General features: G+C 31.1%; 2 protein-coding genes and 1 long non-coding RNA gene across 3 annotated transcripts; 2 read left to right on the top strand and 1 right to left on the bottom strand.

Moving 5' to 3' along the window:
• The first annotated feature begins 886 nt into the window (after positions 1 to 886).
• On the top strand, positions 887 to 2,987 carry LOC145070910 (uncharacterized). Its single transcript, XM_079017862.1, has 5 exons — positions 887 to 1,175; positions 1,501 to 1,739; positions 1,991 to 2,103; positions 2,193 to 2,333; positions 2,565 to 2,987. The coding sequence occupies exons 1-5, from the start codon at positions 1,016 to 1,018 to the stop codon at positions 2,839 to 2,841; spliced, it is 930 nt and encodes a 309-aa protein (XP_078873988.1). The 5' UTR covers positions 887 to 1,015; the 3' UTR covers positions 2,842 to 2,987.
• Positions 2,988 to 3,621: 634 nt separating this feature from the next.
• Positions 3,622 to 5,488, top strand: LOC145070509 (uncharacterized). Its single transcript, XM_079017447.1, has 5 exons — positions 3,622 to 3,852; positions 4,246 to 4,484; positions 4,600 to 4,712; positions 4,781 to 4,921; positions 5,159 to 5,488. Exons 1-5 carry the CDS (start codon positions 3,699 to 3,701, stop codon positions 5,421 to 5,423), a joined length of 912 nt encoding a protein of 303 aa, XP_078873573.1. The 5' UTR covers positions 3,622 to 3,698; the 3' UTR covers positions 5,424 to 5,488.
• Positions 5,489 to 6,291: 803 nt separating this feature from the next.
• On the bottom strand, positions 6,292 to 7,386 carry LOC145069546 (uncharacterized). Its single transcript, XR_013689552.1, has 2 exons — positions 7,225 to 7,386; positions 6,292 to 6,478 (listed from the first exon to the last, which is right to left on the bottom strand). It is a non-coding gene; the product is annotated as an uncharacterized LOC145069546 (long non-coding RNA).
• Positions 7,387 to 9,908: the final 2,522 nt, after the last annotated feature.

Raw genomic sequence — 9,908 nt, 5'->3', positions numbered from 1 at the left:
TGGGTGGTTTAATAAAAAATTAGGTAGGAAAATACTCTATACAATTAACAAGTACATATATAATAACAATATAAATCATTATAATATTTATGTACTTTTTTTTAATTCAATTCCAAATTTTGATAAAAAAAACATGAATATGATTAGCATGGAATAATAGGTCTAAACACGACAAAAAAAGTCTAAATAATTAAAGTGTAAACATAACAAAAAAAAGTCTAAACATAACAAAAGAGTAAAATTCATAAGTGGTATCCTAACTCTAAACATAAAAGTCTAAACATAACAAAAAAAAAGTAAAATTCATAAGCCATAACCCAGCTCAAAACATAAAAGTCTAAGCATAACAAAAAAAGTTTTGCATCTTCACGTTGCCATATTCATTTCCATATTCAATCTGAGCTCTAATTAGACATACCAACTTCTCCCAATTCTATACAAATGGAGGAGTCGATGAGGGTTAAGGGTAAACTGAGAAACTGAGAATTGTCATGTCGTGCGATAGTGAGAAACTGAGAATTGTGATGACGGTTCAGGACTTCAGCTTCAACGTCGTATTCTCTTTGCAAGTTTGCGACGACTGTCGAGCCGTCGTTCATAAGAAGGAAACAAAAGGTTTTGTTTTATTTGAAGTGTGCGTACGCGAATGCATTGTATATTCGATATTATTTAAAAAAACGAATTCGGGTATACCCAAAAATAAATATTATTACCTAAAACCCGACTTATATTATTATCGGGTTAACTTATTACCCGAATGTTCATACCCGTTATCCGTTCTACCCGAATTCGAAAATAATCGATCGGGTAGAACGGGGCTTAGGTTTATTTTGATAGACCTAATTTTAATCGTTAGTTTCAGCAAATTACGAACGAAGGACCTCCAAAAATATAAGACTAAAATGTATATGTTGTTCTCTCGTGGACGGTCGGTGGTGGGGATGATTATGAAAACAGGCATGACTAGCAACACACAGAGATTAACGTTCTCCAGAACCAAAATTTATCCTTCAAAATGTCGGTTATTGCATTCGAAGAGATCTTCAATTCCTCATCATCATCCAATAAAATTGAAAAACCCTACACTTTCACTGCCTTGCTAATTCATGGCTTACTGGGTTGTCGAGACGACTTTGTAGATTTTGCTAAATCCCTCGTTTCGTCTCTCTCTACTGGTTCTACTCTCTTCTCTCTAAATTTAATGCATTTTGTACACACACATTACACCTAGCTGGATAAGTATCTGGAATCGACTAGGATTGACGATACTCGGTTTGCTATTCGTTTTCTGATGTGAGAAACAGGCATAATCGTGATCTCCACTTTCTACTTTCTGTTGCTTTGCGATTATGATTTCCATGTCTTATGGACGGAATCAGAATTGGGAATTTTGTTATATTGCTGAATAGTTCACCTGCAACTAACCAATCACATATGTAAAGCAATAAATCATAGTTACTCTTTAAGGATTACTTGGTAACATATCTAATTTATAAGCAGATTGGAGGATGGTTGTTGTGGATTTGAGGAACCATGGAAGCTCGGTTGATCGAGAAGGTTTATCCCCACCTCACGACACACCAAATGCTGCTAGAGATTTAGCAAATCTCATTAAGTCTCTTGATTCGGCTTGGCCAGATGTTGTCATTGGGCATTCTGTTGGCGGCAAAATTGCCTTGCAATTTGCTTCAAGTTGTGCTAATGGTGATTATGGTGATTCAGCTCAGCTGCCTAAACAGGTATGACCGTATGATTAGAACTGTTTGACTATTAGTCAATTATATGAAATACGATTTCATCACAATTTAAAATCAACAAATGAATGTCTAATGAGACTTGAATAATCATAATTATGAATAAGATAATTAGTCAATCAGGTTCTCGAAGTTAAAGATTTGTTATGTAACTGTATATTTATCTCAATAACCAGTTTTTTACAGCAATCTTTTATGAATCTGGTTATTTTAACCCTTGAGCTGATTTGAATTAGGTGTGGGCATTGGATTCTGTACCTGGAAAAGTCAAGAATAAAAGTCATTATGAAGAAATGGAGAAAGCTTTCCATACACTACAGACACTTCCGACTCCCATCCAGTCACAAGAGTGGAGACCTAATTTCCCTTATTTGATCATAAACTGAAAAATTGTCTTTTTTTTTTTTCATCTTCTTAAAGTTAAAGATTACATTTCAGGTGGCTGGTAGATCATTTGATGAATCTTGGATTCTCAAAGTTCTTATCAGAGTGGATAAGTAGCAGTCTCAAGAAATTTGGAGAACACATGACATTTTCTTTCGATATTGATGGTGTTATACAGATGTTTGAATCCACCAGGTAAATCTTATACTTTTCAATAACCTAATTCTACCCTTATAAGACGAGAAGGGCATTCACGTCTTTTCTTTTGAACATACGACTAAGCCCCTGCCCCATTTTGTTCAACCCTTTTTGTGTGGGACAAAAAGCTAATGCATGCCAAACACAGTATATTTTGTTTTGTCTTGTCCTGGTTTTAGATGTGTTTTGGTGATAGTTTTGATTTTTGATGGTGGTTGTATTTTGTAGGATTAGTGATTATTGGTCGTTGCTAGAGGAGCCTCCAAAGGGAATAGAGATATGTGTAGTGCGTAGTGAAAGCCGAGTCACGTGGGACCCGGATGTGGTCAAGAGGCTTGAGAGTCTTGCTAGCCGGGAAAGTGATGAATCAAGAGGCAAAGTCTCGGTTCATGTTGTTCCTCGTTCCGGACACTGGATTTACAAGGATGAACCAAAGAGGCTCTTGGAGGTTATGACCCCAAAAATTGCCGCTCTGGTTCAACTTGTAAGTTACCAGCTAGACTAGACTTTTTAGCTAGTCCGACCTGAATATTTTGTATTAACATCAGACTTGATGTTAAAGTTCATTTGTACAAATTGGTTTTTCAACTATGAATGTATATACTTTTAGTTTGAATTTGTATAATAATATTTTACATGTTATAATTGTTACTTACTTGCTTGTGATATTATATTGAACTAAATTGCTATTAATTTATTATGTATATTATATTTATCTCAAATTTGTTTTACTTATTTATAAAATATATAATTATTATTAATTTTAATCTTTCAAACTTCTTTAAAATGGTTGCCTTAATAGTATGCCAATATGGGACTAGCCCATTTGGTAGAAGAGGAAGCCTTTTAGAAAGAAGGCCTCCGGTTCAAACATCGGTATAAACGAATTGACTAACTTGATGAATTTTAACATATAACCATCAACCTGCCATTCAAAAAAAGTATATATATATATATATATATATATATATATATATATATATATATATATATATATATATATATTGGTTATAACTGGTTATAATAATATGATATAATTCATAACGTTTCCTATAATATACGTGATCAAATTTATAGAATACTAATAATATTCGTTTTCTTTAATTTAAAATTAAAGTAACATCTATGAGATGTCTAAGGAAGGGATTATATTTAGACAAAATATTACATTATTTCATCATTTCGGTAAAAGAAAAAATATTTAATAACTGGGATATTTCTTAAGTTAGGGATTGGATAGATTTTTGGTGACCCACATGTACATGTGTGTCTCATCACACAAAATGGATGATAAGGAAAACAAGCATGGCACAAAGATAAAATATTAACGTTCTCCTCCCCCAAATTGTTGGTTCAATTAAAATGTCGGTTATCGCATTCAAAGAGATCTTCAATTCATCATCCGGTGGAAGTGAAAAAACCTACAGTTTCACGGCCTTTCTAATTCACGGCTTATTGGGTTGCGGAGATGACTTTGCAGATTTCGCCAACTCCCTCGTTACTTCTCTCTCTACTGGTTAATTCCAATTTCTTCTCTCTAAATCCAATGCATATCACGCACACACATAATACCTAAAACACTATGCATGTACATAATGCAACACAACATCCAACTGAGAGAGGATACGGATCGGATGTCTTACACATGTGAGTTGTAAGTGAGTTCCCGACCCGGTTCCTAACTGCCATCATCATGCTTTTTATTGCTTCACTTGTGATTAGGATATGGACTTTGATTTCTAGGTTTTATTTTATGGACCACTTTAGAATTGGGAGTTTAGTTGTACTACTAAATAGTTCATCTGTAACTCAATGGAACGATCGGTTCCCAAAACATAGTGAAAAGATTGTTATTTCTATTTTTATGGTCTATTAAGATTCTTTGGTGACGTATTGAATTTGTAAGCAGATTGGAGGATGGTTCTTGTGGATTTGAGGTGTCATGGGAACTCAACTGATCGAGAAGGTTTAGCACCACCTAATGACACTGCAAATGCTGCTAGAGATTTGGCAAATCTCGTGAAATCTCTTGATTGGGATTGGCCAGATGTTGTTATCGGCCATTCTTTAGGTGGTAAGGTGGCCTTGCAATATGCTTTAAGTTGTGCTAATGGTGATTATGGTGATTCAGCACAATTGCCTAAACAGGTATAAAAATCACATTTTAAAATCAAGTTATTGGATATTTGGTTGTGTGTTTTTACTTTTCATATTGGGTCTAAACCAATGTGATTGTTTTGACCCGAAATCGGATTTCAAACAGGTATGGGTAATAGATGTTGGGCCTGGAAAAGCCGAAGATAAAAGTCAATATCAAGAACTGGTGGATGCGTTGCAAAAGTTGCATACACTTCCGTCGCTTTTCCCATCACAAGAGTAGAGACATCATTTCGCCTTTTTATCTTTAAAGATTCACATTTTAATTACTTTTTTTTTTTTTTCAGGTGGTTGTTGAATCAGATGATTGATCTTGGGTTTCCAAAGTTCTTATCAGAGTGGATAAGCAACAGCCTCAAGAAATCAGGAGAATACATGACATTTTCATTCGATATTGATGGTGCTATACAGCTGTTCGAATCTGCCGTGTAAACCCTAATTTTTCACCTCACCCTTGTAAATTGTAATATGCACTCAACGACTAGATCATGAAATGATGGACCAAACCTATAAATTTTGAGATTGTCTGTCTTCCTTGATAAAGATGATGAGGGCATTCTTGTCCTTTCCATATACGCGGCCTACAAAAAAAAGTCTTAATTTTCGTAGAATTATATAACATTTTGACTTGCGTAACAATTTGATTGGGTGGTTGTATGTTGTAGAGAAAGTGATTATTGGTCATTGCTTGAGGAAACTCCAAAGGGAATGGAGATAGCTATAGTGCGTACTGAAAACCAACTCTCGTGGACTCAGGATGTGGTAGAGAGGCTCGAGAGTCTTGCTAGCCGAGAAAGTGATGAATCAAGAGGCAAAGTCTTGGTTTATGTTGTTTCCGATTCTGGACATTGGATTTACAAGGATCAACCAGAGAGGCTATTGGAGATTATGACCCCAAAAATAGCCTCTTTGGTTCATTTCAAGTTGTAAAATTTCTTTAATATGTACACATATAAAAATACAAGTATGTTGACTAGTAATATTTTTTGTTTAAATATATGATTACAAATGAAATATGAAAAATATACTAAGCATAAACAATTAAAAATAATAATAATTCCTGAACCGATCAAGAATTGAGTCCCCTCCTTTCGGGTCCGTGGCAACACCCAAGGAAGAAAGTTTTAGACTTGATCCATATGTAACTTTTGGCAATATTTTTCTCTTTATATAAACTAGTAAAAAAAGCCCGTGTTTACTCTTTTTCTTCTTATGGAAACTCAAAAAAAAAAATCAATTACCAAAAAGATAAAAATCACAAGAAATAACAACATACTTTACTCATTTTACTAATATTTACATTCTACTTTAACTTTTACCTATAATAGCAATATACTTAGGGGTTGTTTGGCAGGATCTGAACTATTAAGATCTGAATTTTTAAGAGGTCTGAATTTTTAAGAGTGCCTGAATTTTTAACATGTTGTTTGGTTAGAACCTCTGAATTATTATGTTGAATATAAAAATGACTATTTTACCCTTAAGTATTACTTTTGGTTGAATTTAATATTTTGGTTTTATAAAATAACCGGACAAACTTCTTAAATAATTATAAAAAATATACACACCATACAAATGACCATTTACCCTTCTAAACTATTTTTCAGGATAAATTCAAGCATACCAAATCATCATAAAATCAGCAAAATAGCATAGTCATTTCTTGGGATCAATATGTCATTACACACCCATTACACTACCAACCAAACTCTATTACACTATATATTTGTTTTAATTAAAAACATAGTTTATAATGAAAATATAATCTTTATAATCTATTCAATATGTAGACAAAATATAGCTTCTTAAAGAATATAAGAAACTATTATATATAAAGAAAACATCTATAATTATGTTACTAAAAACATCTAAAAGCAGAACAAGTATACAACAATGAATATATAGGCTTCTATTAATGCAAAAAATATGCTATTCATGACTGATTCCAATAACATCCATAGCCCTTTTGGTCTTTAAATATTCATCTGTACAAGTGATAATGCAAAAGATATATTTTAGTACATCACTGTAACTAGCAACAGGTTCACAAGTGATATTGAAAACACCGCTACTACAAGCATCAAAGAAAATGATCACCAGGCTTTTCATTCAAGCATTTCCTCAAATAATTCATGTGCTAGTAAAAGATAAAACATTTTGAGACAATCAATCAACGGAATTTCAACAAGAACACCAGAAAATCAACAACATTTCAGCAAGAACGCTAGAAAATCAGCATCATTTCAACAATAACATTAGAAAATGGAAAAGATTAAAAAAAAAGGTGAAGAAGGCAAACGAAAGGAGAAAGTAGCACATAATTTGATCCAAATCTCAAATCAAATGGAAGGACATAAGTATTTAACGACTATACAACAAAATCATAGTGATTCGGGATAAAGGAATGAGGATCATGATGGGAATCCAAACCATAAACATGAAGAAGGTATTTGAAACACATCACATACCTAACATTAAACAAAAAAGCTTCAATTTTCACCATAAACAAAACTAGAAAAATGATTTAAGATGGATGAAATCGATTTCAACATGGATACACAACTCAATGACTTAATATTAATCAAGAAATATTTAGTAGCGGGTAAACGAGCAATGCCGCAACCATATGTTCGAATCTCAGAAGCACTTCACATAAACAACACCATATAATTTTGATTTTAGTATACTCGATTACAACAGAAAAATATAGAAACAGAAGCAGTCAACATACCGTTCAAATGCGAAGGGATCCGGCGACGACGGTGGAGAAGGGAGGGACGACGACGGTGGAAGAGGGAGGTGGAGACGACGGTGTGAGTGGGGGGCAACGATGGAAGTTTTCGTTGCCTGAAATTTGAGCGTATGAAGTGAAAGGGGCAACACGGCAAGTTTCATTCCGTTACATCCAAAGTCTAATTCACTTTATTTTGTTTTCTTTTCTTTTCTTTTTTTCTAAAAAGTTCTTTTTTTACCAAAAAAAAAAAAAAAAAAAAAAAAAATCTTCTTGACCTCTTGCGCCGTGTAGCCAAGTCGTTAACATTTGGTCTCGCAAACTGTTTGTTTTTAGAAGACCACGTATATAAAAAGATATACGCGTCATCTTCTTGACGTAGATATGTACCTATGTCTTGCATTCTAACATTTTTAGCCTTGTCTTACCTCTTCCATAATCGTATATTCAACTTTTATAAAATAAAATATTTTTTTAGGTAATTGTTAGTCATTTTTCCTTTTTTATACTTTTGTCCTGCTCTTTTATGTAATTATTTGTTTATTTATTTATTCTTTATTTGTTGTTTTTATATCATAATTATGTGTTAACCCAAATGTTTATGTATTAAGATAATATATTTATGCGAGAAAACTACAATAAAGTCTCTATATATTGACCTCATAATCAATTTAGCCCTTATATATTTTTTTTATTCAATTAAGTTCCAAATACCGGTAATCGTATTCAATTTAACCCTTTGACTCGGTCAACAGGTCATCAAACTTTCAAAAATTACATTTTCGGCTCAAATTTCAAAATTTATTACAAATTTGGTCCAAAATTTACACTTTTAGCCCAGATTTTAAATTTTTTACAAATTTGGTCCAAAATTTACCCTTTTTGCCCAAATTTTAGAATTTTATTATGAATTCATCCTAACTTTAGTTTTCTTTACAACTTTTTTTCTCAAAAGTTTGTTCTAATATGTTTTTTCTTTAAAACTCATATTTATACAAAAAAAAACATATTTTCACATAAAAATCTTATTTTTTCTATATAAAATCTTTTTTGTATATGAAATATCTAATTATAAAAATAGGTTTGGATTATTTATGTGATTTCTCTTAAAAAATCAATTAAGAAATCAAGAGTAACCCTAAATTATACTATTAAATTATAGTTTGTCAAAAACTAGTTACACTAATTTTAATATTATTTATTTGTTCTTTAATCACATTTATAGGAAAAGTTTAAATAATAGAAGATGCTACATATTGAAAACTTCATATTTTTTCTTTCTCGCTTAATACATGTTCATACATATAGTTCATCATTACTTTGGATTTCTTTATTTAAACTTCTTTGTAAAATCGGATTCATGTGTCAATTTTGTTTGTTGTAATAACAAAAAATAACTATCTAGAATGGAGTAATTGTCATTTGTCGATAAGGAGGTTTCTGGCAGAAAAGGGCATTTAACAAATGTAAAAAAAAAGTATTACAAATGTTGATAATTACAACTCCTACTGAAATAAATATGGATTGTCATATATGAGATTAGAACAACTTAACATACCTTTTGTCATATATATGTGATCGAAGGTATGATTTAATTTACGAAAATGCAACAGATTGAAAATACATATAAACAACTATATTAAAATCTCATATAAAAAAGAATACACACTAAATAGAACACATATTAAAATCTCTATATTAATAGTATAATTTAGCGTTACTAGTGTAACTAGTTTTTGACAAACTATAATTTAATAGTATAATTTAGGGTTACTTTTAATTTCTTAATTGTTTTTAAGAGAAATCACACAATAATCCAAACCTATTTTTATAGTTAGATATTTCATATACAAAAAAGTTTTTATATAGAAAAAATAAGATTTTTATGTGAAAATATGTTTTTTTTTTTGTATAAATATGAGTTTTAAAGAAAAAACATATTAGAAACAAACTTTTGAGAAAAAAAGTTGTAAAAAAAACTAAAGTTAGGATGAATTCATAATAAAGTTCTAAAATTTGGGCAAAAAGGGTAAATTTTGGACCAAATTTGTAAAAAAGTTTAAAATTTGGGCCAAAAATGTAAATTTTGGACCAAATTTGTAATAAATTTTGAAATCTGAGCCGAAAATGTAATTTTTGAAAGTTGAATGACCTGTTGACCGGGTCAAAATGTTAAATTGAATACAATTACCGGTATTTGGGACTTAATTGAATAAAAAATATATATAAGAGCTAAATCGATTATAAGGCCAATATGTAGGGACTTTATTGTAGTTTTGTATATATTTTTATTTTTGTGCACGTTTACATTTAGTAGGTAAATATGATAACTTTTTTTTATGTTATTTAGAATAGAAACAATATCATCGATTAATTAGTTCATATATATACTATCAAAAATGTTAATGAAGTTTTATTTTTTCAGTTTTCATAATTTATACCACACTGATAACTAAGTTCATTTAATTTTATACCACACTAATAACTAAGTTCATTTGATTTTTTGATTATTGAATCCTAACATAGTTTTATTAGCCCTTCGAATAATCACATCATCGAATTTTCTATCGGTTTCGGTTTGTTGCATTTTTATCAAGTTTTTTTTTATCGGTTCCCTAACTATATTTGTGAATTAGTTGTATACTTTATTTAGTTGTTTAAGTTATAATTGATGAAAAATTCAG

The sequence above is a fragment of the Lactuca serriola genome, chromosome 8 (assembly GCF_051521515.1).
Source record: "Lactuca serriola cultivar US96UC23 chromosome 8, Lser_US96UC23_V15, whole genome shotgun sequence".
Classification (NCBI taxonomy): Eukaryota; Viridiplantae; Streptophyta; class Magnoliopsida; order Asterales; family Asteraceae; genus Lactuca; species Lactuca serriola.
Note: the sequence above shows the minus strand (reverse complement) of the source record. Positions and strands in the feature narration are given on the sequence as shown.